General features: G+C 34.7%; 1 protein-coding gene across 19 annotated transcripts in view; it reads left to right on the forward strand.

Annotated features, from left to right (window-relative positions):
- Positions 1-15,131, forward strand: part of CEP76 (centrosomal protein 76) — a 35,819-nt gene that overhangs the window by 4,893 nt on the left and 15,795 nt on the right. For 13 of the 19 annotated variants that reach the window (XM_070629585.1, XM_070629584.1, XM_070629586.1 and 10 more), the window contains exons 5-10: positions 389-574; positions 1,976-2,073; positions 2,436-2,564; positions 8,874-9,062; positions 11,897-12,063; positions 13,223-13,556. In XM_070629585.1, coding sequence (XP_070485686.1) covers positions 389-574; positions 1,976-2,073; positions 2,436-2,564; positions 8,874-9,062; positions 11,897-12,063; positions 13,223-13,556 — 1,103 coding nt within the window. The remainder of the gene's footprint in view (positions 1-388; positions 575-1,975; positions 2,074-2,435; positions 2,565-8,873; positions 9,063-11,896; positions 12,064-13,222; positions 13,557-15,131) is intronic. The other 6 variants (XM_070629593.1, XM_070629590.1, XM_070629594.1 and 3 more) reach the window with 3 other exon arrangements.

A 15,131-nucleotide genomic window follows, 5' to 3' on the forward strand; every position in this document is an offset into this window, starting at 1 on the left:
GTGGATAATGCAGTGATTATTTCTGGAGGTTTAGGGATAAAAGTAGTTTGGGGATTAGTGTTGACGTAGTTGAAGGCTTTTTATTGTAGTAGCATATACTTTAGTTAAGTATTTTTACAGGACAGATTTCTCTCTTACAAAACACTGATACGCATTAAGTAACTAGATAAGTTGTCACAATTCTGCCAGTCCTCTCAAAAGTTAGTGATAGAAGTAGGAGCATACTTTTATTCTCAGTCTGTCACACACTTTCTGAGGCATTACCAAATTATTCTATTTGGTTTTATATAAGTTTATAACTAGTATCCTTTTCAATAAAAGTATTCTTTTTTGTTGGCCTAACAGAATATGTAATGTGGTGTGATTTTTTTTTGGTTTATGTTTCTAGGTGATGGAACTAGAATGGCTGATTCAACGACAATGTTATCAATAAGTGATCCAATTCATATGGTGCTAATCAAAACAGACATATTTGGTGAGACCACTTTAGTAGCATCCTATTTTCTCGAATGGCGGTCCGTTTTAGGCTCAGAAAATGGAGTGACCAATCTTACCGTGGAACTTATGGGTGTAGGTATGATGATTAATATCATTGTTACCTTTTTATAGCCACAGTTTGTTTGTAAATACATTTTATGTTTTTTAAATGCCTTTATAAACCAAGAGGGAAACATGTAAAAAGAATTTCATTAGAATTACAATTGGCCCCCTGTATTGTAGTTTTGGGAAATGTCTTGAAGAATAGGATGAGTGTAGAACTTGACAGTCGATCTGGCCTTGTTTTAAGGAAAACTTTTTTTACGGGAAATGAATATGAAATTTTGAGAGCTTTTTAAAAAAAGTTTATTTGATTATGTATAAGGCTATAAAGAAAATTAAGATTCTTCACACATATACATGCACGCATACGCAAAAAAACCTTCACTCGGTTACATCCCAGAATACAGTACATCCCTGATAGTAACAGTAGTTTCCTACAGCGGCAGTTCTTGTGGGATATGGAGTAGATACTCTAACCTTTTACATGTGGGCAAGTGGCATTCAGAGGACCTGACTTGCTCAGTGTCCGTCTCAATGAATAGTACTCTTTGAGACAGAGATGGTGCCTATCTTATGCACCATTGTCTCCTTGGCCTCTTGCCTACTACTTGATAGGTAATACATATGTGCTGATACAATGAAAACCTACCAGTGTTTTATGCATAACATAATGGAATGACTTTGGTATTGAAAAGTAGTCACAGAATTAAGTCTGGCCATTGGACAGTATAGCTTTACTAATTTAGATTTTGATAAGTCAGACCATCAATGAGTTTTTCCTTAAATAAAAAGTAGAGAAAAAAGTTTTATGTAGGAGATTTATTTTCAAACGAGATACCCATTATTTGTCTTCAAATGTAGGCCTAACGTGATAATTATAGTAATGACCCAGAAACAAGTGTATTCTCATTCAGCAAAGAAATATTAAATAGTTTTGATGTGAAGTATATTTGTTTTCCAATTCTTTAAATCCGGGCATAGCTTGAAAATTTGTCCTCCCATGTGGTGTGAAAATGGAAGGGATAAATGGGAATGACTATATGAGACAAAGAGTATAAATATTTTCTGAGAATGAGGTATTAACAGTTGCTTTGACTTTGTTTTTATTGTAAGTCTGGTTGGTATGATAGATTTAATGAAAGTCAAAATGAAGAATCCCAAATCCTTTAAGTCCGAAAAGTCCCTTAAAATGTGATTAGGAAGTTAAGAAAATAGGTTATCTCTTTATAATTAGATGAAAGCCTTTGTACAAAATAAAAATAAATTGATTTCGTTCATTTTTAATATGAATATTAAAGGTGATGTTAAATATCGTCTTTATTTTACGTAAGTGGTAAAGCACAAAATTCGTAAATTATTTTGGTTAGGCTTTGGTTGACTGACTATACCTACTATTGAAACCTCTGGAGTTCTAAATATTTATTTATATTTATAGGCACAGAATCAAAAGTTGCTGTGGGAATTTTAAATATAAAACTTGAGATGTACCCAGCACTCAATCAAACCTTATCTCAAGAAGTAGTAAACACGCAGGTAAATAATTCTGGATTTCTCCTCTTTGTGTATTTGTTTTCATAGTAGTATATTTACCTGTTGATCCTAAAAAGTACTCTTTTTAGAAAATTACAATTTATTAGTTTTAAGCAAGAGAATAACAATATCTTTTATTATTGAAAATGTCTGTATTGGGAGAAAAAAGATCACTGACTATCGTATAGAGACTGGATTGTACTGGGGAAAGTATAGGAACAAGGGAGTCAGGAGGTTCTTACAGACGAGCTGATGGTAGCTTAGATTAGGGTGGTGATGGAAAAAAGTGCATAGATTTGTTCTATATTTTGTAGTAATGAATTAAGGAGAATGAATAGAAATTGACTCTTCTTTTAAATTTCAAGCTTGCTTTGGAACGTCAGAAAACTGCAGAGAAAGAGCGATTATTTCTTGTATATGCTAAGCAGTGGTGGAGAGAATATTTACAAATTCGACCCTCACACAGCTCCCGGCTGGTTAAGATTTTTGCACAGGTTTGTAAATTGTATTAGAAAAGCTTCACACCTTTATTTGAGGTTTACTCTTGTGTATATACATTTCACTTAACTTGAATTTGTAAAATGTATTTATTCCAGGCAACTGAAAGTTTATTTGTAAAACAGAATGCTGATTTTGTAATATTCCTTCACTGAGTAAGTGAGCGATATAGTACAATCTTTGGTTTATTTTGCTTTTCATTTTCAATTACTGTTTCTTTAAACTCTTTTTTGAATGTATTTGATTTAAAGTAGATGAAAAGTTATTTTGTTTAACTTGGAGTATCTTTTTGATTGATACTTAGTACTAAGTAATTGACTACTGGGGCACTTCGCAATTTATGTGTAAAGTCAGCTTTTGTGTGCAGAACTGGGCCTCTGGCTATACATGTTTTTTTTGTTAGGGCCTTTTTTAAAAAGATAAACGATATAACATGTAATAATTCTATATAATCGAGATCTCTAAGCCAGTGACCAATAATATTTAACTGCAGCATTTTACCTCTTTATCTCTGCTTCTATTTTTCCTGTATCCTAAGCCTATTTTCTCTCATTAACAAACCACCATAAAATGTATGATCAGATCCATATTTTTTTGTAAGTTATGAGGAACCATTCGGATATTTCATGTGTTCAGCCTCATATACATGCTTTTTATCAGTATAGGGTAGTAGTATTTTGAATTGTGTTTCTCAGATCCTGTGCATTTGTCTAACATTACCCTACATTCCCTAGATTTTAGGACAGGCTAAAAGTGGTTCAATTTCTAGATGAGGAGCTTGGGAATGGGAGACTTCAGTTGACTAGTGGTGGAAATGAGGGTAATAGCTTCAGACTTTCTGGTAGCATTGTCTATACATTGAATGGCTGGGCAAGTAAGGTAGCAGTGATGTCAGGACAAGGACGAAAAGAAACCAATCAAAATATAACTGGCCCTCTGCTGTCTGTTTAGTCTGAGGTGAGATTATTCATTGCTGTGTGGAATCTGGGACCAGAAAGGCCCCCGGCGGGGGAGGGGCGGGTGGGAGAGGAGTGGATCAGAGAAATGGCACATGAAAGAGGAGGAGGAAGAGGAGGGGATATACAGTTAAGGGAATGGAGGAACTGGCATTTTCTTTTAGGAAATATTACTGAACAAGTTCCTGTCTCTTAAAACTCATCGTGAAAAAATTTGAACCACGTAAGGTCATTTAGTCTCATTGTAAGCATATGTGATCATTAAGCGGTCAGGCGTTGCCACTTTTAGTAAATAGTATGAAGGATAGAGAAGTGAAGAGGCTTTTCTGAAATCAAACAGCAACTCAGTCGTGGCAGACTATCAAATTGCAGTTTTGAATAGTGCTTTTTTGTTTTGACTTTGCTGCCTCTTTCCATATAGTGAGAACAAATAAAATGTTTATCTGGGGCCGGCATGGTGGTGCAGTGGTTAAGTTCGCACGTTCTGCTTGGCTGGCCTGGGGTTCGCTGGCCCGGATCCCGGCTGCAGACATGGCACCGCTTGGCAAGCCATGCTGTGGTAGGCGTCCCATGTATAAAGTAGAGGAAGATGGGCATGATGTTAGCTCAGGGCCAGTCTCCCTCAGCAAAAAGAGGCAGATTGGCAGCAGTTAGCTGAGGGCTAATCTTCCTCAAAAAAAAAAAAGAAAAAAAAGTGTTTATCTTACTTAGATTCCCCAGAGGTGTTTCTGGCTGCTGCTTCCTATATTTGAAATTAAAGAACAATGACAGTTACTTAAGGCACTCAATTTAATTACAAAAACTATAGTTTTAAACCAAGAAAATTATTATATATGGTCTGAAAATGAATTTCCTTTGCTTCCCAGACACAAGAGGAAATAGTTTGCAGCAGCACTGTTCCATAGAACTTTCTGCAGTGATAGAAATGTTGTATATCTGTGCTGTCTAGTATGGTAGTCCCTAACCATATATGGCTATTGAGCACACAAAATGTGGTTAATGTGACTAAAGAACTGAATGTTAAATTTCATTTAATTTTAATTAATTAAAATTTAAATAGCCACATTTAATTAGTGGCATTCTTGTTGGACAGAGTAGCTTTAGAGATTGAAATACTGAAAATTTGAAGACATTTTTAAGTAGTTTATGGGACTGTATTTAGGTACTATTAGAAATATTGCTGTAATGAAACATATAATGATGCAGCTTGTATTCCGAGATGCTGCTGTTGATGACTGATTTAGGGCAAATACGTCTACTTTTTAGGTACTCATCCCTTTCTTGCCTTTTAGTGGAGTTGTAAGAATAGGACTAACTGGCCCACATAGGAACTGACTTAATCGCCTTTATCCTAACCAAACATCTGTAGAATTCCCAGGGTCATTATACTTAAAAATTCATTGTTACTTTTCTCCCTCACTAGCTGGTTTTGCTATATAGTACAGTAGTAATTCACTTATGATAGCTTTTAAATTTTCTAGTGCAAGAAATTTAAAAGTAAGTTATAAGAATTGACCTTTAAGACCATTAAGTTTTAAGAAAATGTTATAAATCACTTCAGGATTGAGGCTGTTCTTTTAATGTTGAGATTGTGATTTCAGTACTTAATATTCTCATACAATACTTGATCATTAGTAATGCTGAATTAATGTAAAAGAAATCTAAATAATAGTTTTCTACTTCCCTCCAAAATTAGAATAATGATTTTCTGTTTTAAAAATCAGTGACATAAGGGGCCAGCTTTTTGGCATAGTGGTTAAGTTCGAGTTTTCTGCTTCGGTGGCCCTGGGTTCACAGGTTCAGATCCTGGGCATGGACCTATGCACCAAGCTCATCAAGCTGTGCTGTGGTGGCATCCCACATCCAAAATAGAGGAAGATGGGCACAGATGTTAGCTTAGGGCTAATCTTCCGCACCCACCCCACCCCCCCAAAAAAAGATTTGTGCCTTAAGAGACCCAGGGCTTAAATCTCCTCCTTTCTCTGTTCCTTAGTTTCCTTACCTGACTTTGGTCCTTCATTCTATTTGAGCTCTCCTAGCTGATCACTTCATTTTGTCTCTATTTTTGACTCTTAAGATGGTGTAGGGAGATGGAGAGTAACAGACCCCTATGAAAGTGTTGGAGCAAAGGAAGTAGAGCAGGGTGGGAAAGGACAGGAAAAAAACAACAGTGCCTTTTGGAGTTGAGAACCATAGGTATGAGTAGAAATCATAATAGTCATTTTGCTTTGTATCATATTAAAAACTCATGATCTATAGCATTAGGATAAAGGGAAGGAAATCACCAAAGCAAAGACAATCTTATCACTCTAACCACAAACTCACAACACAAGTTGGAATAAGAGATAAAAATAATAATTTAGGAGGGGAGGAGGAAAGGGACTGAAACAGTCTAGGCTAAGGAAGTAAGAGACCACCAGAAAACGGACTATGTTATACACAAGATTCTGAATACAAACTTCAGGGTAGCCACTAAACTAAAAAGCAGAACAGAGACACAAAACATAAATAAGGAAAAATCTAAGAAACACAGCATAAGAAATTGCAGAAGTCAATGGGTAGGCTAAAACACACAGGATGAGAAACAAAGGAAACACAGGAAAACCGGAAAACGAGCAACACAATGACAGCATTAAGCCCTCATGCATCAATACTCACCCTCAATGTGAACGGATTGAACTCTCCAATAAAAAGACACAGAGTGGCAAAATGGATTAAAGAACAAGATCCAACAATTTGTTGCCTCCAGGAAACACACCTCAGCTCAAAGGACAAACATGCTCAGAGTGAAGGGGTGGAAGACAGTACTCTAAGCAAATAGCAAATAAAAGAAAGCAGGTGTCACAATACTTATATCAGACAAAACAGACTTCAAGATAAGGCAGGTAAAGAGAGACATAGAGGGCCAAAATATAATGATCAAAGGGACACTTCATCCAGAAGAAATAATGCTTATAAATATCTATGTGCCCAACACAGGAGCACCAAAGTTCATAAAGCAACTATTAACAAACCTAAAAGAAGATATCAAAAGTAACACAATAATAGTAGGGGACCTCAACGCCCCACTCACATCAATGGACAGATCATCCAGACAGAAAACCAACAAAGAAACAGTGGAGCTAAACGAAAAGCTAAAACAGTTGGACTTAATAGATGTATTTAGAATACTTCACCCCAAAACAGCAGAATGCACATTCTCCTCAAGCACGCATGGAACATTCTCAAGGATAGACCATATGTTGGGAAACAAGGCAAGCCTCTACAAATTTAAAAAAATTGAAATAATAACAAGCATCTTCTCCGATCATAATGCTATAAAGCTAGAAATTAATTACAAGAAAAAAGCTGAGAAAGGCACAAGGATGTGGAGACTAAACAATATGCTATTGAACAAGCAATGGATCATTGAAGAAATTAAAGAAGAAATCAAAAAATACTTGGAGACAAATGAAAATGATAACATGCCATGCCAACTCATATGGGATGCAGCAAAAGCTCTATTAAGAGGAAAATTCATCGCAATTCAGGCACATCTTAACAAACAAGAAAAATCCCAAATCAGCAATCTTAAAGTACACCTAACTGAATTAGAGAAAGAACAACAAACAAAGCCCAAAGTCAGCAGAAGGAGAGAAATAATAAAAATCAGAGCAGAAATAAATGCTGTTGAAATAAAAACTCATGATCTTTCTCACTATAATCAATAAATAATAGGCAAGTTTTTTTCTTGCTGAGGCATGGGATTATATGGGAGAAGTGATGTTTTTGTGGTGTAGAAAGACATCAGTCGCTTTGAATTCAAACAGGTGGTGTTTCTGTTGGCTGAGTTAGGTCTTATTTCTGAGGAGCTTTGTCATAATAGAGAGTGTTAAATTGTCTCTGAATTTGAATAGAAAATGGCACTTTGGCCTTGTCATCTCAGTAATCATGAAGGTAAGTGAAGTAGAAATTTTGGTAATTTAACTCTAAAAGCACAGTGGTGAACAGTGATCAGAGACTCTTGTGTGCACAGTAGTTATTCAGCTCAAATGCTAGGATACATCCTGTATTTCAAATGTAAGATGTTTCCCTAAAATGTTTCCCTAAGATGTTTTCAAAACTCTGCTTTCACTTGACTTGGTTCACAAATCATTGTTTCCTATGGATCTCCAAGTTTAATGGAAACAAACTAAAAATGAGTTCTGATCATTGTTTTATCAGTTAATCTGAAAAGTTATTCTGTCTGGGTAAATATCATTAAATTCTGTGTGATAATATGAATGAATACTTCGGCTTAGATCCCCTCTCCATCTCCCACCCACTTGCCTACTTTTTCTCAGAGGAGTTTTTTTTTTAACTTTATTGAGGAATCATTGACAAATATAATTATATATATTTAAAGTGTACAGCGTGATGATTTGATGAACAAATACTTTATGGGATGATTACCAAGATCAAGATAATGAACACATCCATCACCTCACCTAGTTAACTCTTTTTTGTGTGTGTGTGTGGTGAGAATGCTGAAGATCTACTCTGAGCAACTTTCAAGTTTATAATACTATAGTGTTGACTATAGTAACCATGCTGTACATTAGATCCTCAGAACTTACTCTTCTTGTAACTGAGAATTTGTACCCTTTGACCTACATTACTCCATTTCCCTCTTCCCCCAACCCTTGGCAACCACCATTCCATTCTCCATTTCTATGAAATTGGCTTTTTTTTTTTTTTTTTGAGATTCCGCATACAAGTGATACGGTACAGTATTTGTCTTTGTCTAGATGTCTGGCTTATTTCACTTAGCGTAATGCCTTTCAGGTTCATCTATGTTGTTGAAAATGGCAGGCTCTCCTTTTTATGGCTGAATAGTATTTCATTGTACATATACACCACATTTTGTTTATTCTTCTGTTGAAGGACATTTTGGTTGTTTCCACATCATGGCTATTGTCAGTATGCTGTGGTGTACATGGATGTGCAGATACCTGTTTTGAGATACTGATTTCAACTGCTTTGGATATATATCCAGGAATGGAATTGCTGGATCATAAGTTCAGGTTCCTATTGTCACAGGCTTTGGAGTCACATAGCTCAGGGTTTGAATCCTGGCTCCATTGCATTATAGCTGTAGCTTCGGTTTCTTCATCTATGAAATGAAAGTAATAGATGTTATGAGGATTGAGAGAGAAATTGTATGCACAGCACTCAGCAAGTTAGTGCTGGATGCTAGGTAAGCACTCAATAAGTGGTATCAGACTTATTTTATCTAATGTATTTAGAATACATTAGTGTTTTCTAAGAAAAGGTGTTAAAATTGGGAATGATTAATCTGTCATTACAGATGTTTTTCCCTTTCTCTTCCAGGATGAAAATGGGATAAATAGACCAGTCTGCTCCTATGTTAAACCACTTCGAGCTGGGAGGCTTCTGGATACTCCAAGGCAAGCTGCAAGATTTGTTAATGTCCTTGGTTATGAAAGAGCCCCTGTTATTGGAGGAGGAGGTAAACAGGAACAGTGGTGCACACTCCTGGCCTTTCTCTGTAGAAACAAGGTATCCTACGCTCAATAGAATTAAAAAGCAGTACATTATAGTTATTGTGAGTTTATGGTGCATTTGTAAAAGAATTAACTTAGAAAAAATATACATATTGTCAACTTGAACAAATCAGAATCTCTTCACCATTTTCCCTAACATTTAAATGTCAATACATAAAGAAACAACTTAGCATCTTTATTTTTTCATGTAGTTTCTTATTTAACATAATATGATTTTTGTGAGATAGGGACCTACGAGTACTATAGTGTCAGGATCCAAGATATAGAGGTAAATTAGTGAATTAGAAACACTGCCAGGACCAGAACCATGGTCTTCTAGGAGTATTCATGTGTTACAATTTGCTTAGATGATACATTTTTTTTGAAAGAGGAATTGGCAGTCAAAATGAATATAGAAAAAGATCTTGGATTACATGATATTTTGTTTAGTTTCAAATTTAATTATATATTTAAGAATTTGTGTACATTTGTTGATGCTAAATGAAATTTATTTCAATAAACTAAGTTTATAGATAATGGGATATTTCCTAATCTTATGTGTCCCAAAAATGTTGATGATATTATAAAAACAAGTGAGACTGTCTTTAGCATTCCAATTCTGTTGAAAGAACAGAAAAAAATTTCTTTATTATTGTTTTGAAATAATTTTGTTTAGTCTGAGCTTGTGTGACTAGTATGGGTATTCACAAGGCAAAGCTGTACAGTGGAAGAAACTATTTAGATTAGAGATTGATTTGTCAATTAGAAATATTTTGTCTTAAAGACAATTGAAAACAGTTAAGCATTGCTTATCAAAAGAATTGTTAGTTTTTAAAGATTCACTCAGCTGACATCTGTTGCCAATCTTCCTCTCTTTTTTTTCCCCTCCCCAAAGCCCAGTATGTAGTTACATATTCAAGTTGTAAGTCCTTCTAGTTCTTCTGTGAGCCACCAGCATAGCATGGCTACTGACACATGTGTGCTGTGCTTCCATGTCCAGGAACGAAACCTGGACTGCCAGAGCAGAGCACGCTGAACATTAACCGCTAGGCCATCAGGGCTGGCTCCAAAAAAATTATTGTGATTTATTCCCAAGCTGTAGTTCCCAAAAGTTGTGTGTATGAATTTAAATTTTTATTTCAAGTATAGTAGGTGTGAAACATATTTAAAATTATTGTGTAAATAATTCTTTTGTAAAGCAAATATTCACCCCTTTGATTCACTGTTTTTATTTACCTAAGTTTGTTTAAAGAGAAAGCACATCTTTTTTTTTTTTTTAAAGATTGGCACCTGAGCTAACAACTGTTGCCAATCTTCTTTTTTTTGCCCCCTGCTTTTTTCTCCCCAAATCCCCCCAGTACGTAGTTGTATATTTTAGTTGTGGGTCCTTCTGGTTGTGGCATGTGGGACACCACTCAACATGGCCTAATGAGTGATGCCATGTCTGCACCGAGGATCTGAACCCTGGGCCGCTGAAGTGGAGTGCACAGACTTAACTGCTCGGCCATGGGGCTGGCCCAAGAAAGCACATCTTAAAAGCTTGCAAATTAGTTAAAAAATTGTTCTTGCATAAACAGCAGCATTACAACTGTTGTAAAGTAAAGGTGAAATTACATTCATAATTCTATTACCAATTTTTCATCTTTTTTTATATTTTTGTTTTTCTCTTGTGTATCATTTTTGACGTAATTATAATTAAGATAATAAAGTTTTGTGTCATACTTTTAGCCTTATGCCATGAACATTTCCCCATGTGTTGCTATGATCTTTATGATCTCTGTCTTTTAATGGCTGTATAAAGTTTTCTTGAGTTTATATAAAATCTACTTAACTCTTTCGTCATTGTAGAAACTGTTTCTTTTGACTAAGGCTTACTTCCAATTTTTTGGTATCACTGCAAATGAATTTTTGCATTGAATATGTTTGATTGTATTGTTATTTTTCCTTTGAAATTTTTTTAGTATAAAATCTCAGTACAGAAATTATTCGGTCTAAAAGATTGGATATTGTATTTTTCAAAAGTCAGTTTGATGATTATAAAATGCTATTTGTTTTATTACTGTTAATTAAAAAACAACAGTGTAGAGCCACTAATGCAAAAGTTTTTGGGAAAGAAATCATCCCTCATTCTAACACTGAATTCAGTAGTTATCTTTGTTTTTGCATATTACCCATAGTCCTACACTTAAATACATATCTTCACGTAATTTTAGCCTTAGTGTTTAATGTTTTAATGTTTTCTTCATGGAACATATTATCAGATATTTTCTATTTTTGTAGTTTTCATAATTCTTTTAAATTGAAGGTAATAGAACATTATCAAAGAGAATTTAGAAAGTAGAAGGGACAATTATATATCACCTACCCTAATTATAGCCATTGTTTCATTTTTTGTTCTTTGATCCAATCTTTTTTTCTATATATTTCCTTAAACTGATGATGTATAGCTACTATAGCTGATTGTTTTAAGTTTTTTCCCATTTATTTACATTTCCTGCTGTATGATTTGTCAGCTTATCTATTCATGTCCTTTAGCTATCCATCTTTAACATCTTACTGCTTTTTTCTGTGTTTTATGAGTTCTTTATAAACTTTTGAATCTGAATGCCCCCTCTTAAAGTGTATGTGTTATGACTATGAGATTGATGAGCACTGACTTTGTAAAATAATTTAGGTTCTTCTAAAATTAGTATATTCTCTTTTCCCCTCGTTGTTTCAGCTTAACACTAGACTAATGATTAAAAGTAAAAGATTTAATAATATTTTGAATTGTAATTATATATTTAAGTATTTAACAAGGAAACAGTATGAAGGAATCAGTACTTAATTTTAATTCGTGTCATTTCCTAGGGTGACTGTGAAGATCATGCTAACCTTCTGTGCAGCCTCCTTCTTGGATATGGATTAGAAGCCTTTGTCTGTGTTGGGACTAAGGCAAAAGGAGTACCTCATGCATGGGTTATGACTTGTGGAACTGATGGAACCATCACTTTTTGGGAGAGTTTAACAGGACACAGGTTAGTCAACTAAATTTACAAGGATATTAAAATGAAGATGTAAATGTTTTGAATTGCAGGTTTTTTGTTTATATTGACAGTACTCAAAGGCATATACTGATAATTTTAGTTATTAGAGCCTTTTTGATGACCATGTAAAAAATTACTTCAGTTAAGATAGCTGTTAAATACACTCTAAGAAAATTTGTAGGGGCTGGCCCTGTGGCCGAGTGGTTAAAGTTCACGTGCTCCACTTTGGTGGCCCAAGGTTTTGCCAGTTCAGATCCTGGGTGTGGACATGGCACCACTCATCAAGCCGTGCTGAGGTGGCGTCCCACATGCCACAACTAGAAGGGCCCACAACTAAAAATATACAACTGTGTACCAGGGCTACTTTGGGGAGAAAAAGGAAAAATAAAATCTTTAAAAAAAAAAAAATGTGTACACCTTAAATATTCTTTACCAACATGATATTGGTAAAAATAAACTATATTTACTTTTAATTTTGTATAATTGGCATATGCTTTTTCTGGTGATATGCCTGAAAATAAATTCAAGTTGCAAATCATGATTTCTTTTGAAAATTTGATGTGGACGCTAACTTCATGATAGTAAATCCACTGTATGTTTTTTTCAGTTGTTTTGCTTGTCATCAGATTTTGAAAGAGTTAAATGCTCCCTCCTTCCTGGAACATTCTTTTTCCTTAGCTTCTGTCATAGCACTGTCTTTCAGTTTTCATTATTCCTCTCTGGCTATTCTCAGTTTTCCTTCATCTTGTCTTTAAATGTTAGGGTTCTAAAGGCGCAACCCTGGGCCCTCGTCTCATTTTCTTAGGTTCTCTTTTTCCCTGTTTGATAGACATTTTGCTTAGTTTTGCCTAATAATGTATTACTAAATTATTTTAATTGTGTTGTATGAGAGAAACATTTTTGATCTTAACTATATACATAGAATATATTCTTTTGTTAAAGGAATAAAGTTGGTTTCTATATCATAAGATGTGTCGTACAATTAATACAGAATAATCAAATTGTGGAAATATAAGGAAAAACAAGTATTAAACTCTCATCCTGGGAAATCGTTAAGCCTTAAGTGTTAGAATAATTTTTTTCCTCGATAAAAGCTGCCTTCTTATATTTTAAGTTTTTATTATATAAAATTATAATTTACTTTTTTTAGGTACATCCACAAATCTACCAATCCTGATGAACCTCCAGTTGCCGAACAACCCAAACCATTGTACCCATATCGAACAGTTGGTTGTGTTTTCAATCATCAGATGTTCCTGGGAAATTGTCAGCCCTCTGACTCAGTAGAAGTCTGTGTATTTGATTTGAATGATGAGTCCAAATGGAAACCCATGAGTGAAGAAGCGATTAAATCTGTATGTGCTCCAGGAGCAACAACATCCCTTCCTCCCTTTCCACCTCTATGTGCATCCACGATTGATGCTTCAGTAACAAGTAATGAAATAGAAATGCAGCTAAGGCTACTAGTGTCAGAACACAGGAAGGTAATTAACACTGGAATTTGTAGTTTCATACATTTTTTTAATTTGTTGACATATTTCAGTTTTTTTGGCATGTATGATAGTGCCAGTCACTATTCTAGCTCGGAACAAAGCAAATATGCTCCCTGCCTTTATGAATTTGTAGTTTGAAAGTCATAGGAGTTAAGTTCTAAGACTCAAAAATTTCCAGATTCAACCAATACTTCTTAGAACCTTCTGGAAATGAATGGTGAACTTGTTCAGACTTTTGCTGAATACCGCTATTTAGATTTCCAAATATTTACATCATTTCCAATTAAAAATAGTGAGTTATATTTTTTTCATATTCGTTTTGTTTTTTTTTTCCCAGGTTGGTTTTGTTTTGCTTTCCTATTAGACTAAATTAGGTGGGTGTAAAATGATATCCTCATTCTGGCTTTAATTTCCATTTCCCTGATTACTAATGAGGTCAAACCTCTTCTTTATTAGCCATTTAGATGTCTTTTGTAAAGTACCTTGAAGAAGACATGAAAAGCATTAACCATAAAGGAAAAGATTAGTATGTTTTAAGAACTTACGTTCATCAAAAGAAACCATTAAGAGAGTGAAAAGAGCAGCGTTGGAGTGGGAAAAGTTATTTGCAACACATATAACCTACAGAGAACCCAAAATTCCTACAAGAGATTTGTTTCTAATTCACCTTTTGGGATTCCCTAATAGACTCCCCACCTTGGGTGAGCCCTGTTTTCCATGTCCCTTGAGGCCATCAAAGGTAAATTGATTTATCCCATATGTTCTCAGGGCTCCCAGTGACTCTCAGCTTTGGCCTCTAAAATCTCCCTTACTCATTTGCCAACTCATCAGAGTATTTAAAAGTATGTTTTGGAAAATATTTAATCTGGCATTTGTAGTATGTTTTCAGCAATAGGGTGGTCAGGGACTTAGTTCATTACACTACTGGAAATGAAATCCCCTCATTACCGTCCCTTTCTCTCCATCACTTGTATTGCCTTTTAGTTTTCGTTTCTTAGGTCCTGTTTACAAATAAAACTAATGTTTTATTGCATTATAAGAATACTTTGTATAGGAAAAGAAAACAAGATTGATCTTAGCTGCCAGTGTTGCTTACTAGCTAAGTTAATGGTGCTTGTAAACCTGCGAGTGAGAGTCCCTTTTTGCTTTTTGCTGGAAAAGTGTAGATGATCATGGACTTTAGGGATCACTTGGAACCAGTTAAAACCTTGAATGTGAAATCAAGAAATGCTAAAGATCTGTTATGATAATCAAAGTATTTATAATTTCGAGAAGTTTTTTATGTTGGTAAAAAAATTTTTAAAATATGACATCTAGACATGAATAGTTCATTTGATGTTATAAATGAAATCAAATGGCCTTCAGCATTCCATAGAAACATGTTTTAAGCTCCCTGAAGGCCTTTAGCATGTCTTCTTCACCTTTTTATTTCTTACAGTATAAAAGTCATCACCTTTCAGAGTAAACGCTCAGTAAATATTTGTTTAATTGTATATGCAGTTTGTTTGTTGACTTTTCTCTCCTACTGTGTTTGAATTTATGGTAGGAGCAGTCAGTTAAGCAAAT

Source organism: Equus przewalskii, chromosome 7, assembly GCF_037783145.1.
Source record: "Equus przewalskii isolate Varuska chromosome 7, EquPr2, whole genome shotgun sequence".
In the NCBI taxonomy this organism is placed as follows: Eukaryota; Metazoa; Chordata; class Mammalia; order Perissodactyla; family Equidae; genus Equus; species Equus przewalskii.